This window comes from Halictus rubicundus, chromosome 9 (genome assembly GCF_050948215.1).
Source record: "Halictus rubicundus isolate RS-2024b chromosome 9, iyHalRubi1_principal, whole genome shotgun sequence".
In the NCBI taxonomy this organism is placed as follows: Eukaryota; Metazoa; Arthropoda; class Insecta; order Hymenoptera; family Halictidae; genus Halictus; species Halictus rubicundus.
In genome coordinates this window covers 8,890,892-8,908,725 of record NC_135157.1, presented here as the reverse complement: position 1 = coordinate 8,908,725, position 17,834 = coordinate 8,890,892, and the positions used below count along the sequence as shown (strand labels likewise).

The following is a 17,834-nucleotide window of genomic DNA, read 5'->3' as shown; positions in this document are numbered from 1 at the left end:
AAGGTAAATTCAAAGTAAATTCTCTCCTGGGGCAGCATACAAAAATCAAATTTCAAATTGTACTAAATTGTTCTATTCCGATGTTATTCTTAATATCAATTATCGAACAGTCATTTTGGTTTATCTAATCTGATTCTTTCAGTTTATCTTCTTCAACAAAACTTTGGTAATGTAACCGTGAAGTGTCAAACAATTTTTGAAAAATCTAAGAACACGTCTTAAATACTAAAAAGTAATTTCCAGGCAGTTTTTTCGTGAGATTATTTGAATTAATTAATATTAGAAATATTTTATACAAGTTATAATTTTCTTTACAGAACCGATCAGGCTCATGATAAAAAATTGGTAGTTTTATGTTTTTTCTGATTTCATATTTTCAATGTGTCAGGTATGTTAAAATATCGTTTGTAACCAACAGAAAATTGATTAGGAATTTATTTACAAATCATGTACACGTACATTTAGTAATTAGCTACAAATCGTTTCTCAGCTTCACTGGACCTAACGAGTATTAGAAATGCTGGAGTTCCTCCACGTACAATGAATCTGAAAATTATTTTTTCAATACAGAGATGAAAACATTCATTCATGATTTTTCTAATCTTTGAATATTTATACCAACCTTTCATTCTGTAATATTTTTCTTAGAGGATGATTAATGTTTACTTTATGCAAAGAACATTTATCTTTTCCCTCGAAATACACATTTATGTTCTGAAGGTTGTAACGCTTCTCTGTATCCCATTCTGGTGGTTCGCTAAATAGTTGTTCCAGTTGTTCTATTAGCCTAGAGAAATCAATTAATTTATGGATATGTTCTTTTAAATTTCATGTTTTTAAAGACTATACCAAGTAATAGGAACATACAATGTATCTTCGTGGAAATTTTGTATAAAATCTGTTTGGTGTGTTTCTGGATACAAAATCATTACTGGCCAAACAAGTTTCTTATCTGTGCTCAAATGAACTCTGCTCTGAGCTATTTGTGGAATTTTGGGCTCTAAATCTTTTAAATCTGGTTTCTTCTTCTGATCAACCAACTCTAAGTTAACACCTTTATTCTTGATTATATTGATTAACTCCTCTTCTTCTTTATCTAATTTCTTCTCCAATCTCTCTTGTTTTCTTTTATCTCTTTTTAAACGTTCCTACAGACACAAAATGCAATTTCCTTTAAAATTTTGATGCGTTGAACATTTTCATATACTTGTATAAACATATTCGTACCCCTGCAGTAATTGCATCTGTTTTCAAACTCAAAATTGCCTTGTCAGTTGGAGAATCATTAAGAAGTTGATTACATATTTCAATACATTGATCATAGTCTTTAACATGGAAACAACATGTAGCAGCCCTATTCAATGCCTTTGGATAATTTGGTTTCAGTTTCAAAGCTTGTTTCGAGTCGTTCAGACTTGACCTATAATTGTTATCATATTACAATCAGTTTAACGAAGTATAGAGTTTAACAATGTAATGTATCCAATTATATGCATGTACCGATAATTCTTTAATATAAAATGTGATGCAGCTCTATTATTATAAAGTTGAGCCATTAAATCATTATCCTTACATTTAGTCCTTATACCCTCTGTGTAACTTAATATAGCTAATCGGTAGTTCTTATATTTATAATTGAAGTTGCCATCCTCTTTATAATTGTTTGCTAATTCTATGAAAGAAGTATAATTCTAAAGATACAACTGTTTAAACAGATTACAATGTGACAAAGAAGTAAACAATAATCAATTAATTCGAACCCTCTGGTGTGTTTTCATCTTCACTGTACTTCAGTTGCTGTAATCCTTCCATTAGAGGTGAAAGCTCGTCGCCTGGCTTTGGTGGTTCTTTCATGAAAAAAGGATGTTTCTCCATTTCTTCTTCCCACCGGTCTTCTGGCCATCCTTCTGTATAACTTTTCTTCTCCAAACTGTCTATATATTCGTCTAATTCGGCATCCAATTTCGATGCGAGTTTTAACCTTTCCTCGTCAGTCCAAGTTTTCCGATCTTTTTCGCTCTTCTCTTCCATTGTCAAGCAATTCTCTAAACTTAAAGACGATTCAAAACTAATTCAATTCGAACGCCGATGCAAGACCACTTTGGAATGTCTATAATATTTAAAGGAATAGTGTTAAAAATAACTCGACTTACAGATCATAACCTCAAAAGTTTCACGTGAAATAACGCGCGTTGTCAGTTCTTACTTTTCTTTACCGGCGGAGTGCATTTCTCTCACCGTCCTAGCGATGGCGTTATTTGTATGGTCATAAAGAATTTCGAACGATCAGTGCATTTTTTAAATAAATAATTAGCAATTCGTTTGCAGTAGTAGTGTTCTTCGATTACAGTGTCAAGACGTGTGTAATTACAAAATCTGGTAACAAAGTTCATACAAAATAATAAATATGACATTTGCGTCATGTTCTAGCAACAAATCATAAAATTTGTATAAAACTACAACAAATTCTATAAAAATACGTCGCGTGTCTGTTCGGTTATTACTGTCGAAAATAAAACTGAATTTCACGAATACTAAATTAATTCAAAACGATACAACTATTGCAAATTTCGATTTAGGATATCCAGGCAATTACGAACAATTTAGATATCCCCTATTTATTCTTTATTAAAAGTTTCTGAATAATATTCGAATAGCAGAAATTTACTGTCGGCAACGTAATTTGCAGTAGTTCGAATTAGTCTGTATGGGTTAGGAAAAAATAGGGTACGGGGGTAACCCTACAATAAAATCTGTATTGAAACTTAGGGATGAGAAAAGCCAGAGGAGGATACGTCGATCGGGTAGGGGTGGCTAAGGTTCGGACGTTTACGCAAACATTCGGGTTTTGGCCCCTTTGTGCGTCGGCTAGGCAAGATGGCGCTCGGTGAAAGCTGGTCCACGATTGGTCGATGAGACCGCACCGCGAATCTCCCGAGAACAGTCGCTTCCACGGCCTCGTAGCGGGCGAGTTGCTGGTCCCCTTGGAAAAAAGGAAAACACGCTCTCTCGTCGCGGTGACGAGTGTAATGGCCACCGTGGGCCTAGGATAGCGGTGGAGGCGGTTTCGGGTTGTTTGATCGAGACGATTGAGAATCACGGGACGATTTATCGGCCGGCTACGACTCAGTGAAAATTTGATTCGCGCGTGTTGAACTGCCGCTCCGCCGTCGAGTAATATATCGTGGCTTCTATCCCCTCGCAGTGAGGAAGAGTGCGTGTACATCAACTAGTGCATCAGTGTACTTGAATGTGTGCCACAACAGCCATTGTCGAGCGTGTATCGTAGTGTGCCGGTCATCGGATCGTCGTCGTCGTCGTCGTCGTCGTCGCCGCTGTCGTCGTCTACTCTGGATATATCGGTTGTTCGTCTTACCTTTTTGGATTCTACCCTCCTGATTAACGAACTTGGCCATCGGTGAGTACGATACAACGTATCCGTATCGCGTTCAGCGATGACCACCGTGCGTACAGCTGTGCTTAACGTCCACTTGTGCCTGTGTGTGTACATTGTGGTCGCTCTTTCCCCTAACCGATTGTCTACGTCTATCGCTAGACGCACCCTGAACGCTTCTCTCGTAGAAAAACAAACCGATCGTTGTCATCTCGTGCGTCGAACAGCACGCGACCACTTATCTTTTTTGAAATTTCTTACGACTTGCACGATAGGTGTCAGTGATGGGCTCGTTCTCCCTCTCGCTCGCTCGGAGACCTTTTCGCACATGTACAACCATCCCATGAGGGAAAAGTCCATTTATTGTCATATGCAGGTAGTAATGAGAGTATGCGCGTTGCGAAGCACGATCAATTTCGGAAGATCTACCACCACGCTGCAAAAGATGTCGCACCACCCTTTCCGCGCTAGTTTATTGTTGCTAAATGTTCTCGAGTGCTGCTCTGCCCTCCGCGTTCGTACAATCTACTTCCCCATTCTTTTTTTTTTTCCGCCGCCGGTGCATTTCGAGCGTCGCGCGGCGTTACCCAGCGAATGATAAATTACAGTTTCCATGGAGACCGAAGCGCGTTCCTCGGCCCCGCTATATTCTTCTTATACGCATTGTTGCCTTCGTTTCCTTATTATCTCCGATTCCTCGACGAATGTGCTGGAGCCCATCGAATGCCAGCTTGCGTTCCGTCGAATCGGCTGCGTTTCTCAACAGGGTTGCATCGCTTATCCTTACCGTGGATGGGCGTATTCTTTACAACCCAGGTCGCTCGACGATTTCTGAAATAATAAACAGCACTCGAATATTTTTCTTAGTCCACTGCCGCTAGCGACGTTAATACATGGAAAAATACACAGGGTAACAGGTGTCACTTAAATTTCACAAACTTTTATTTGAAATATTCTTGTTTTGCTGCTATGCTGGGAAGTTTAATATCGCTGACTTTACACGTAGAACTTTGCGGAGAGGTTCCCTCGGATAGCACACAGTTTTTCCGGTGAAAACGGGAAGAGATTTATTGTCAATTTCGAGCGTTATGAATGCGTACCATTTGAGGGTTAATCGCGTTGTAAACATCTGTTGTTTAAAAGCCCGGCATTGGCCGCTGGCCACTGGCTAAAATGTTTATTACTAGAGCACTGTTCCGAATGGGGAAAATATAACGGGATAATCATTGCGCCCGCCGCGATCTGATTCCGGGCGGATATTTTGCTGTAATGCGCTGCACTCGTAACGGACCGAAAGTAGAGCGTTTGCACGTGTTGCTGACAAAACGTGCATCTTCGCGACCCGCCATTAACGTTTTAACGTGCAGCTTTATGGCATCCATTATCGTGTTGATAAACACGGTATCTTCCGATTTCAGTTACAAATAATTTACAGTCTCCGCGGTCTCCATTTTTACGGTCATCAAATGACAATAGTTAACAATGAAAAATAGAAAGATTAAAAGATAGTAAGGGCGTGTTATCTCCACTATATGAAAATTATTGGCGGCAGCTATGAATTTCTATTTAATCTTTCTTGCAAATGGATGCAGAAACTTTTTATTTTCTACAAAGTTCCGGAGTCTTATTGACGTTATCGCGTCGCCATTACAGACTCTACGATGCCATTGGAAACACGAAGAAACGTGTACTAATTTGCTATAATAATATCTACAAAGAAGTACGATATAATTTAATTGTATTTATTGCGAGTAGCGATACGGTAAAATAGTCATATCTATTATTAGATACAGGATACTGGATAGTCTGGTAAATTGGTATACCTTTTTCTTCTTCCGGCGAAGTCGTAAAGTTTGCAATTCGATTACGTAGCAATTAACCGGGCGCATGCAACAATCGTTAACTGAAATTCCGGTTGCGTGCCGCGAGCTCGAGGCCCGTGGCCCGTTTTGTCAGAAACCGAGGATAATTCCCACTTTGTGCAGCACCTCTGTCAATTCACGCTGCTCAACTTACTGTGGGAGAATTTTTTTGTCTGCCCGCAATCCCAGCAGCCTCGAATTGAAAAGGTTGCGCGTTAGTCGAATTACACGAGTGTTCCCAGCAAATGGTTTAGGTTAAAATCCCATTTAGAGCGGAAACTGCTGAATATACATACAGTAGGATCCCGTTAAATGCTCGCTAGTCGTTCAAGGTCACCTGTAAAAATACATTCCTTAAACTTCACACCCGTTAATTTTATTAACACGTACACAAACGTGCCGCGCGTGGTTTCCCGATGCGTTCGTCCCCTTTGCAAAAATCTTAGTATCTTTTTCTAGTCTCCATCTTTAACACACGGGATTAATTGGTCAAAAATCGATTTTAGTGTCTCGTTCTTGCTCGTTACCTCGGAAACAATGTAGAAGATAAATGCTCCATCGGTTCTTCGAGGACGTTTAACGGGGTCGCCGGTGCATTATTTTTCGATTGCGGGCAGGACGAGTCTAAAATAAATATTGGCCGAAAAGCTGCTAATGAAAAGACCAGCGGTTATCGATCGGTGTAGACCAGGCACTTTGTTCGGGGTGACGAAAACGAGCTGGAGATGACGGTCCGACTATATTTGACGATCCTCTCGTAAAATTCTTCTGACGTTGATTGCATGTACTCTCGCCGTGCTGCCGACGTGGATCGTTCCGGGTTCCAGGCCAGCTAGGGCGCTTTTCAAAAAAGCTTCTATCGCGTGCTTTTCGGTGCTCTTTATTAATCCGGCGTGATTCGCGCACCACACGCTCCCCCGATTAAAAGGCAGACGCGTCCAGCGGATACGTGGAAATAAGTCGCGCGATAATTATTCGACCGTTAAGTTGTGGATTGCGTCCCTCACCCCCCGGTCAAGTTTTTAATCTAAAATACTGATTAGCCGAGCGCGCCGTTCCACCGACCCGACCGAATCCTCTTCATTCGGTATACCATAAATATCATTAAGAGGTTACATGAATTTTTCATCCGCCACCGATATTATTCATTGAGTGCCCCCGACGGCAGCTTCCGCAGAAAATTTTTCTCCCGCCGTGAAACTCGATCCTCGCCGTTGACAAATAAATATGTCGTACACGTGCGCGTTCTTGCGAATCTTCGCGACGGTATTTTAGGCTAATTGTATTTTAGCGAGGCGAAGGGAAAATCGGTATGCGAACGACGACGCAACATCGTACACCAATGGGGACGTGAATATTAACGATCTTTTTTCTACACGGAGGCATAGCCAATAATAACAGTAATGGAGCCGGTGGCCACCCGTTCGTTATAGTGTCGTAAATGTCACGCGGGGCGATAAAAATTTCTAACGAGACACATCGTGCCTTTACTCGAAGGAGTCATTGGCATCGTTTCGATCGTTTGTTTATAGTTCCCGCGCGATAAATAAACACTCCGACTGCGTACGAAGCGGGAACGATGAATAGACAATGGCGTTCTTTCAGAGAACGCGTAAAGCAGTAATATGCGCTACTGGAAATATGAATATTAACGAACAAAGGAAGGTCACCGGGAGAGTCTCTGCATGTCGATGTTCATGCGCTGATATTTGTAACTATACTCTAGAACGGTGGTTCGTTGGGGTGCGGGCACTCCTGGGGGTGCGAGAGAAGTTTCTACATTCTCGAGGGAAAATTTATTTTTCAATAAATAAATTATCTTGTGGTAGATGTAATTTTCTAAATAAAGAAATAGAAACATATTTTTCAAGGGGGCGCGAGAACTTATTGTTAGATTAACCACTGCTCTAGAACATTTGTAAATCGAAGTTCGACAAATTGTCGGATGGATTTGAACTTTAAATAAAGTCGAAGAAAAACTATTAAAAAGTCGAAGGTACAGAGTAATTCTTCCAGAAATTTTTCTGATTTATGATAAACTGGTGTTAGAAATTTGTGGAGACTTTATGAAAATTAAAACTGCTTACTAAATTTGTTACCATTTTTTCAAGTAAATTCACTTTCTAACATCGTACCGCCATTTCGGAGTTACCTCGTGCATAAATACTCGAATAATTCCTGTTAAAAAGTTTTTGCATATTTTCGCAACAAACGTCCCGGTACACTGCATCTACATCTTAGTAAATCAATTTATTAAAAACTTTGGAACACGCTACCTTTATTCAGTTACGTGCACAAATTATCCAACTATTCTAGACCGCGATGCATCACCAAGCTGTACAAACTTTGTTTCCGTCCTCCAGTCGACTGTTATTAAACAAACAAAATTCTTTCTGTTTATGATAAGCGGTTCGTTTAAGAAATTGTAGCTTCCTGAAGTTCTGTAAGGGTGTAACTGTAACGAATGCGTCGCAACCCACGCATCGTGAGATCAGCGAGGCGACGATGCAACGATGCACCTGTCGCGGATACGTGTCACGGTGGCCTGCGAAGAACTCGCGAGCATCGAATGCGTTAAGGGGTTATTCTGGTCTAGAGCGTCATTTTGTAGATGACTTGTTTGATGATTCATCATCCATGGTGAAAGGTGCAAAGATTCTCTTGTGATGAAAAGATGGCATTTTTTTGTCTAATGACGAGTAGTAGTGTAGGAAAACTAATTGCATTTGGTATTAAATGAGATTTAAGAAAAAAGCACAAAAACAATGCAAGGTTGAACCTAAAATTAAGTAGAACAGTTGACAATTCAAGAAACTGAGTTAGATAACGACTACTTTGATATTGTGGGTTAAAATAGACCCGGCGCTCCGCCGTCGAAGGTCTGAACGTTTGGATTGCGCGACAAATCGGTTCGGAGAGGTATCTACGAGTTACAGAAATTGGTTTTGCACGTCGAAACGTTGGGTAGCCTCGGCTGGTATCACCGGGGGCTGATGGGGGTGGTCGAGCAGCCCGCCGTTTAACTCGTTGAAACCCGACGATGTTTAATGAGACGTCAAGAATTTGATGCGAGTTTTCGAAGCGGGTTGCATAGGCACCGGCGGTCTGTATAAAGACGGCCTTTATATTTGACCGGTCGGAAATTCAGTGAGCATGTGGCAACGCCGGATCCTTCTGTTTCTTTCTCCCTCGAGGGCTCGCTCGATTCGTCGGCCGCATCTTTTTCCAACGGCCGCGCCGCTCCGGCCATCGGGGCCCCATCGTGTTCCCGTAGCAGAAAGTTTCTTCTACCTTTGCCACGCCACCACCTTACACCCCGTCCACCGTACTCTTTTATTTTATTATTCGACCCGACCTCGGCGAGTTAGGCTCCCTCGGCTTCGCCGTATACACTCCCTTTTCTCCGTCTCTATCCCCCTTCTGTCTCTTCTCGCCCTTTCCCTCTCGCGGCTTCTACCGTCTCCCTATCCTGCTCTTTCTCTCTCCCTCTCCCCCCCTCTCTCTCCTCCTCTCTTTCTCTCCTCTTCTTCTCTCTCGCCCCCACCCCTCCTTCCCTGAACCGTACAGCCAGCCGAACAGACTGAAATATTCGTGCGGTGAGAATGTGGAGGCCCAAGGAACCATCGTTTCTGTGTTAACAATCGTATTTAACCCTTACGCCGCTGTATTCTTATCGGGCCCATCGAATCGCTCACAGTCCGTCACAAAAGTCAGCCTACACCTGCCCAATTTCAAATATCTGAGACAAGAAGCAAAGTATCCAGATGGTTAATCATTTGATTCGTTTGTTAGTTGAAAAATGACGTTCGAATAAATCTTGCAAATGTTATGGCCCTCCTACTGGCTGTAGAATCAACTTTACGAGTTTGCGCATAAACACATTTTATCCACGTGCAGTTATTAAAAAAAAAGTCATTAAAAAATTCCTTAAAAATCGGAGATAAATCCTTTGCTTTTTAAGAACTCGTTCGCTAAGAAATAACCTAATAAGTTATTTTAAAAGAAAATTATTAGGCTTCCTTCAGAAACGACGGAGTCATTAAAGATTCTATTAGTAGAGTTCCCGTAGTTGGATAGTTAGAAATTTAACAGGTGTACGTTGGTACACGTGGATTTTTGTAACTGGCTGCAGTTATCAAAAATCAATACGCTCGAAGACTTTCCCGGTATGGTCTGGAATTGGTTTGATAAGGGTTCACGCCGTACGTCTCATTTTTGCTCTCATTTTTTCTTATAATTTATCGCACACTTCGCATTATGGCTTCCCTCGTTTAACGCTAGAACCTCCGACTGGTTCATGACTTCTTTTATGAATATCGCTAGAATTTAAGACTGTGCATTTTCTTCCTGCGGTCTTTTCATAGCTTTTATGGCCGCCGCGCAGGCGAGTAGACCCGCAAGTTTGAATTACCTTTTTCTGTTCGATGGTCGAGAACAAATCTGAGAAATTAGTAAAGCGACGCTTTTCAAGGAGAACCATGGGAACGACGCATACTTACCTACTCTGCACTCGTCAGCGGTCCCAAGCGGCGAGCAATTATCGAGGCGCAGTGTTCTGTTAATGTCTCCTCCGTGTAGCTTCGAAGTCGTGCTCGTACTATCAACTGCATTATTTAAGTAAACAGATTGATAATACGGCAAATAAAATGAAACACGTTTCCGCTATTTGACGAGACTTTTATGACGCACGTGCAGATCGTTTATTTATTTGTAGTTTCATTTAGTCGTTCTGGAACATTCGATAAAGTAAACGTGTGCCGTTGAACGTTCCTAAAATTGCTTGCTCTGTTAATTGTTATTATGTCGGGTAATTCCGATCATTCCGAATTAACCATCGTCAATTAAGTAAATAGTCAATTGAATAAATAGCTGTTATATTAAAACAGTAGAAAGACTAAGGAAGCATCTTCAAAAATGTTTTCTAAAAAATTGATAATAATAATAATGGCCTTCAATTAATTAATTAATCAATTAATCTGAAGGTTAAACGTTAATCGCAACGAAAATTGCCTGATTAATCAATTTCTTTTTCGCGAGTTCAACGGATTTTCAAAAAAAAAAAAAAAAAAAAAAGTAAAAAAAGTACGGGGTTTACATTGATTTCGAGGTGAGCAAACAGCTAACGCGTTCAAACGGTAAAATAAACACGGGCATACGCGTTATCGTTCAGATGATAACGCACGGATGCATGACTCACGCGTGCACGCGTGGGAAAACGGTCCGTTCAAAGACTGAAAAATAAACCAGATAAAAAATCGCCCACAATGCGTTTTAACCAGATACGAATGTCACCGAACGGGTGCAGGTGTATTTTTATCGTCGGGAGCAACAAACGATCCCGAACGAAACAAAAATCAATTAATTTTCACGATGAACCGTGCGGTGGGAATCTTCACTTCCGCGGTGAGCTTCCAATATGGCCGTTCACGCCGTTAACCACGCACGGTGTCTATAAAACTCTAAATTTTCATAAACGCCGCAGTCTGGGGGATAATAATACGACTTTTATCGCGCGTACATAATCGTACAAAATGCTAAGCTTAAAGGAAACTATATCGCGGTATCTATAAAAATCCACGGCGGGTTACGGCGTGGAAGGGCCGCGCGTTTCCCCGATGCTAAAGCTGCGTTCTCACCGAGGCGACTGCGAGAAACTTTTTGCCATCGCTTGTTGCTACACTTTCCAACGCGTTTTCAACAGGTGCTAATTCGTAGAAAAACGTCCTCGGTGGAGCAACAGAATTCGAAAAATATTTTACCTTTGTTTCCGTCTTGTAGCTGCACTTGTTGCTAACAAGAACCTCTCCAAAGACATTTTTACTCAAGAAGCCAGATAGGGGCTACACTATTATAGATTTGAAAACGTTATGTTTTTAAATCATTTACACATTTTGTCAAATTGCCGATTTTTTAAAATACTTCTCGCCTTCAGCACGATGGAAAAATAAGAGGAAAACGGGCGTATTTGAAGAATTTTGGTTCGCGCGATAACCAAAGGTGTGTGCCGAAGGTTCCCTCAAAATTCCAAGTGAACAGGTCAGCTGAAAGGTGAGATATCGTGGCAACCGTTTTGAAGAGAGTGGTTTCGAGAGAAGCGCGTTTAAAGATTCAACCATCGATGTCTCGCAGCGCGTTCTTTAAACGCATGCGACTACGTTAATTTTTCAAGCGTTTTGCACACACGAATTCTGCAACGCTCACGCTTAAGGAGAATGCAAAAAAAAAATAGAAATCGATTTTTCAAAACCGAGTCCCGTAAAATCGGTCGGCTCGCAGCCGTTGTCCGGGAATCCGGCCGGATTTAATAGGCGAAATACCTCGATAAAAATGCGACAGTGCGCAAAGGGTTAACCGGGGCCGGGAGTTTCGGTATTATTCCGCGTGATGCGAGTACGTGGAATAACCGGTGGAGGACGCGTGGAATGCAAAGTTCACGATACCGTCGGTCCGGGGGAAGGTGGGGGAGGTTGCCTGGCATGATTGAAAAATTTCTAAACGGAACCAGCATATCCCCTACATTATGAAAAGTTTCCACGGTTCCCCGTGTGTACGTGTGCGCGCCGCCGTACGATTGCCCGGTTTCCCTCCTCGCCTCCTTCCCGGATTCCTGGCAAGCCTCGTGAACTTTTAATATGCGCGAGGCCCCCCGACCTCCCGAGCATCGATAACGCGTCCAAGATAAATAGAAAATGGCGGGGAAATGCTCGTCGGCCCCGGCCCAAGTCCGGACAAACTAATTGTACATGTTAGGAGGCAAGGGCGGATCCAGCTTTGGCGCCAGGGGGGGGTCACATAGTCGTGGTCAAGTCAAGAACTTATAATTTAATTTTGATAACAATAGATACAAGTAAAAAGTAGGTATTTTATTAATGTACGTAAGTACTGTACTTAAAAATATTTATTCTTTATTGTACACTTGAAAAACTTAACACATAATAACTTGTACATATACACGTACATATTGCCATCTTCTCTTGAAGACATTCAGAGAAGCACTATCACGCACGGAATGAGGCAGCCTATTTATATTCCATAACCGTGGTGAATGATTTGTCATAACAGCTAGAGGTATGTCGAGGGGTATGACGCAAAACTCCGCAAAAGTGAAGAGGTGGTACGACAAGGGTTTCCAACAAACAAAATAGAAACAGACAAAATACATATATTTAAATAACAAAATCAATTTTTCTTTTACGTCTTCTCCCGAAACGCGTTATTACGTCATTTACGTCAATGGGTACGTTTTTATGAATGTGGAGAAGTGCCAGTCCGGTTAGGCGATCTTCAACCATTGAAGATCTTAGCCACGATTTAATTCTGCGCAACGTAGAGAAAGACCTTTCTGCTGTCGCTACACTGACAGGTAGTGTAGCCATAATACATAAAAATTTTCTTATATTAGGATACATATCGATGTCACAATTTAAAATAAGATCAGAAATCGACTGCGGTATGTCCTGGCTCCGCTGCCACGCCTGCCACTTCACCATCCACAGCCGATATTCATTTACAATGACAGAAAATGGAGTGTTATCTAGTAATAATGTATAGTCGGTAGCTAGTTGTTTCACAGTTTCAATGTCTTCATTACTACATTCGCTTTTTGGCATGAAAACGCTTAGCTGAAACAAATTAAGTACATCAGGAGACAGGCGGTCCTGGAGATCACTTATTATTGAATCTAGAAGAGGGATGTATATAGCTCTGCGGAAATACTCTTCAGCAGATTGAGCAGGTTGGTTATTGGCCCTATGTATTTGTTTTGATACTATTCTGGGGCATTTAATTTCTACATCTAGCTGCTCAGCTACTTCTTTAGCCTCTTCAAAAAGCTGTCGGTAGATTACGTCCACATTTTCTCTTTTATTTTGTAAAACACTTAAAGTATCATTAATAGCGTCCGTAGCTTTTTTTAAATCAATTGAGTTCGATTGCAGTATTCTGCTTAAAGATACAGTAGTACCTGAAAAATAAAAAGTAAGTGACTGTGACTGTAGTGCATAAACTAAGAATTTATAACTTAATATAAACGGTATGTACTCGTAGCATAAAATATTAACAAAACAACAACATAATTTTAAAGTAGGTTTAGTATACTCGTATAAGTTCATTTGCCAAACAATAAGAAATAAAATAATTTAGGGAAGTACCCACCTAATACATCACTTAAACAGATGGAGGATATAATAAAGTCAGAACTGCGCAATGTTTGCAGCAAGCAATGCGCATCATTGGCAGTTTTATTGTCTTGCCAAGCAGAAATCTTCTCCAAAGCGCTACAAATTTTGACTAAGTTGTCTCCTTGAAATTGAAGATGCCCATCATGCCTCTCTACCCAACGTGTCTCACAAATACCTTGCATGGCAGCTCCGAGTTCTATTTTAAAAATTTCATGCCTCTTAGCGGATGCATTGGCAAATGCCACAACTTTTCTCATTGTGCCAGATGTATTGCGACAGGAAACTACTTTGGATGATCTTGCCAATGAGTTATTGAGCACATGGTTGTTGCACGGGCAACGTTTAGCATGAATGGCTATTTTCATCAATTCTTGCACTGCACCTTTTGTATCTGATGCCATAACCGAGCAGCTGTCAGTTCCAATACCCACACACCAAGATAAATCTAAGTTAAATTTGGTACACAGATTTTCAACGATTTTCGCCAAAGCTACACCTGTCAATCGAGGCTCTATGTCACCTGAATTGTTGTCTTCACGTCTAAGAACATCGTAGGTATCACAAAAAGTCACAAAATGTTCCTTAATAACGCCATCATGCAAATATCGGAATGATAGGCTCAGCTGTGAGATATGTGATATATCTGTTGTTTCATCGAACAAAATTGAAAAATATTTAGCTTCCCGCACATTCTGTAAAATGTTTTCCTGGATGATTTCTGCGCAAACATCTATCAACTCATTTTGTACAGTCTTGCTGATGTACGTGGCGTTGGATTTTGAAGATTCTAAATGTTGCTGCAATGCAATATCGCCAGAATCAATACGGAATTTTAAAAGGGCTCTAAAATTCCCTTCATCGGCTACTACGCTGTCATAGTTCAGCAATTTACCATCGTCGCGATGGCCACGTAACGATATATTTTGATGGCCACAAAATATTATAGTTTTTACGATTGGTCGCAAACGTTCTCTATTTTCATTTATTTGTTTCAGTCTTTGACTATTTACTTGGTTCATTATGTTAATTTCCGGTTTATGAAAACTCAATAAAAAGTTCTTCCCTGCTTGGACAGCTAATTCGTGGTATTTGTTTCGCTGGTGTGTTAGCAGAAGACCATTTTCACCTAGCAAATTACCGAAAGCTTTTAATGGTTCTTTTACGAGTCGACATAAAGGTGTTTTTGTCTGTACACCACCTCCAGGAGCTACGACAAACAAAGCACAGTACTTGCAGTAAAGACCCTGGTCTTTATGCGACAAAACAAGCCAGTGAAACTTGTCAAGGTGAGACTTCTGAGCATATTTTTTTGTTTGTTTTCCTTTTTTATTAACAACACAATGCGGAAAAGTATAATTAGGGGGAGGCTGCCAATGCTTTTCAAGCAACATAGCTTTAGTTGAATCATTTATATTTTCCCCTATATAACAAGCAATATCTGAAGCAAACTTTGGTTGAGAAAGTGAAGTCTTTATCTGATCAGAATCAGAAGTCGATGTACATATTGTAGGCTGAATATCGTTAGTAACAGGAGAGCATGTTTTTTCTTCATCTATGGTTAATGTAGGCAATGTAGCTGTAGAAGCAGAAGCATCGGCAATACAATTATTTTCATCTGTAGTTGTTGTAGGTGAATTTTTCGAGTAAGCAATCTCAAGCCTTGGTTTCTTTGGGAAAAATGAATCTATTTTTTTTAATGAATGTTTCAATCCACCACTACCATCTCCTTTTCCCTTAGAATCACCCTGCAAGCAAATCCATGCAAATTTCACACCCCACAACAGACAACAGACTGTTGCAAATACATATTAAATATATATTCGCTATAGTACAGGCTGGTGGCGCAGGCGCATTACCTCACAAACAAAGCAAAACCATGCAAATTTCACACCCCACATCAGACAACAAACTTTTGTAAACATATGAGTTATAAGTACATAAAAACATAATAATATAGGTAGTTTTACAGAAACTGATTACTTACCATTTCTTGAAATTAATGAATTTGCAGCTACAATTTTTAAGAATACTTATAAAGGTGTAGGAATAACTAAAAATTAACCGAACACGTCTTTCGCTTTCAGCCACGCTATAAAGACTGACTGTCGCCCGTTGACCGTCGCGGGTCGCCGGCACAGGGCCACCTTCTTTTGTTTATTACAAACTCCGATCGTCTTTTTATCTCACCGGTCCGCCGGCCGTGGTGCGGTCCTAGGCGACCGGGTTTCATATTTTTTTTTTTTTTTTTTTATGTAATTACATAAAATCTGTATGGTGACAAAATATATAAATAAAATCATTATGTTCAATTAGTGGTCCACCAAAGTCCTGGAACCAGCTCAGGGGGTGGTCATGACCCCCATGACCACCCCCCTGGATCCGCCGTTGTTAGGAGGACCCTGACCGAGAAGCGAACGGAGAGAGACCCCGAACCGCGGGGAAACCGTGCGCCACAGAACGAGATAGAACGCGACCCGGAACGCCGGGGAGCAGAGGGGAGGATTCTCTCCTCCTCTCGTATCCACGCAACGAGATTCCAGTTTCTCCGTTAGTTGTGAACCGAAGCTTCGTAGGGAAAGAGAAAGGCGCAGCCTGCTGGCCTCCCGAAGTATTCCCCAGGAATATACCCGTGGAAATAAAGATGCTTCGGCTTTTTCTCCGAGCCACGGTTTCACGTTGTTCGGGGTTCAAAATGTGGCCGCGAACACGGCTAGATGAACTCTAAAAAATTACGATTTTTCCGAAATTTTTTCGTAAACCTTTCACAATTACGCTGCGAAGTATGATGCAAAAAATGTGCATATCAAGCACGGTGAACAGCTTCGTTTTACTCGAAGGAATCTTCCACTACCCGGAAGAATTCTTGTACTTATTCCGTCTTCTATAAAACAGACCGTAGAAATAGGAATTTGCCTGGTCATAAGAAGTTTAATGCACTTCGACGTACCCCCTGGTATTTGTCTACTGTTGCTTTTATAGCCGGAGCATTTCCAACCCAATAAATTAATTAATATCTACAGAATTATGTGCACGTATGCACGCGCCTCGGTGTACAATTAACGCTTCCAGTGACCTGGAAAAAACGGTGTTTTTTTAGTCAAATTAAACATTCAATTAACCTCAGTAACTTTAACATCATCCTCGGAAAAGGAAGAAATTTCGTTGTCAACATTACACAAGTGCTACCACGGAAAATAACGAAACGGAACGTATGTACTTTTGATCAAAAGTTAAAGCAAATTCATCGACGGGATTAAAGCTCGTGCAAAATCGAAGAATTTCAGGGCGCCCATAGAACTTTCGATTCTCCGGGGTGGCATTGTTGAAATCTTAATTACGGTGATTATAATATTTTCCGCATCGGAACACGCGATAAGCGGGCACAGAAATATTCATGACAGTGCCGATCGTAATTTGTAATGTGTATTAATAATCACATGATTCGCGCCATTGGCCCGTGAAACACGGACTACGAACGCGGTTAATTAAACCGTTTAACTTAATAGCGCAAAGCCGGGTTTCATTACGGCTCGGGCGTTGTTTAAAATTTAAGAAGCTCTCTCGTAATCCCGGAATTCTTCGGCGAAACTCCCTTTAAAAGTTCCCGGGAGCGGTAACGTTCAACCCCGGCCAGCAGCGGCGCGTTGAATTTTTCACGGTGTCTCGTATCCGTTTTTCGCCGGCACCGTTCTTTAATATCGAACAACCGGTAATACACCGGACCTCCGGTGATTTTCATTTAAAAAACGCGCGCGGCTCACCAGCGGAACAAAACGCCTGTTCTCTCGGGCAACGAAAAAGACACTTCGATCAAGGTGGTATTCTGGTTTTGATTTCCAAAAAATTCACACTTTTGCATACTCTCTAAGTGCCGTAGAATATGCGCGCGAAAGGATTTGCTCGCATCTGTAAGATTAATGCGGTTAAAGTAATTTTTCTCTAATTTTAAATGCAAACAAATTTGTTTTCGTTTGAGACTTAATGTTTTGACTCCATAAAAATATATACAACTCGTGTAGTTTTCATTATTTTTACTTTGAAAAAATAGCTTATGTGCTTCAAGTATCTATAAATATGTGCGCAAAATTGCAACACAAAAAGTTTGATAGTTCTTCTGAAAAAAATTCGTAAAGAGGACGCTCTTGAAATCTTGGTGGAGAACAATATTCGACGAAAATTCACCCCCGCGCACCCGTTAAAGTAATGTTGCTTTGTCCGAAACCGTATGTCCACAAAGTGGAAAACAACGGAGACAATAGACACGTCTGTTTGTTTTCCTAGCTCGTTTCACCGTGCTCAGATGAATACGTTCTCTTAACGGTTTGGCGTGGATAAATCGCGAATTGTAATAAGCCGGCTCCCCCGGTAATTGGATACGTGCGCACCGTGGGCAATTAC

General features: G+C 41.0%; 3 protein-coding genes across 5 annotated transcripts in view; 1 reads left to right on the top strand and 2 right to left on the bottom strand.

The window, feature by feature from the left end:
- Positions 1 to 410: 410 nt before the first annotated feature.
- On the bottom strand, positions 411 to 2,214 carry Dpit47 (DNA polymerase interacting tpr containing protein of 47kD). 2 transcript variants are annotated; one of them, XM_076794006.1, is made up of 7 exons: positions 2,154 to 2,214; positions 1,761 to 2,050; positions 1,501 to 1,672; positions 1,228 to 1,420; positions 868 to 1,148; positions 623 to 787; positions 411 to 546 (listed from the first exon to the last, which is right to left on the bottom strand). In XM_076794006.1, exons 2-7 carry the CDS (start codon positions 2,029 to 2,031, stop codon positions 462 to 464), a joined length of 1,167 nt encoding a protein of 388 aa, XP_076650121.1. In that variant the 5' UTR covers positions 2,032 to 2,050; positions 2,154 to 2,214; the 3' UTR covers positions 411 to 461. The 2 variants fall into 2 exon arrangements, with proteins under 2 accessions (XP_076650121.1, XP_076650120.1); XM_076794005.1 differs by having other exon boundaries at positions 1,761 to 2,200.
- A 634-nt stretch (positions 2,215 to 2,848) lies between these two features.
- Positions 2,849 to 17,834, top strand: part of LOC143357530 (uncharacterized) — a 247,368-nt gene continuing 232,382 nt past the window's right edge. For both annotated transcript variants that reach the window (XM_076794089.1, XM_076794090.1), the window contains exon 1: positions 2,849 to 3,418. The gene's annotated coding sequence lies outside the window, so the exon portion shown is untranslated. The remainder of the gene's footprint in view (positions 3,419 to 17,834) is intronic.
- LOC143356981 (52 kDa repressor of the inhibitor of the protein kinase-like) lies at positions 12,021 to 15,666 on the bottom strand. The gene is made up of 3 exons (XM_076793094.1): positions 15,624 to 15,666; positions 13,411 to 15,228; positions 12,021 to 13,219 (listed from the first exon to the last, which is right to left on the bottom strand). Exons 1-3 carry the CDS (start codon positions 15,664 to 15,666, stop codon positions 12,423 to 12,425), a joined length of 2,658 nt encoding a protein of 885 aa, XP_076649209.1. The 3' UTR covers positions 12,021 to 12,422.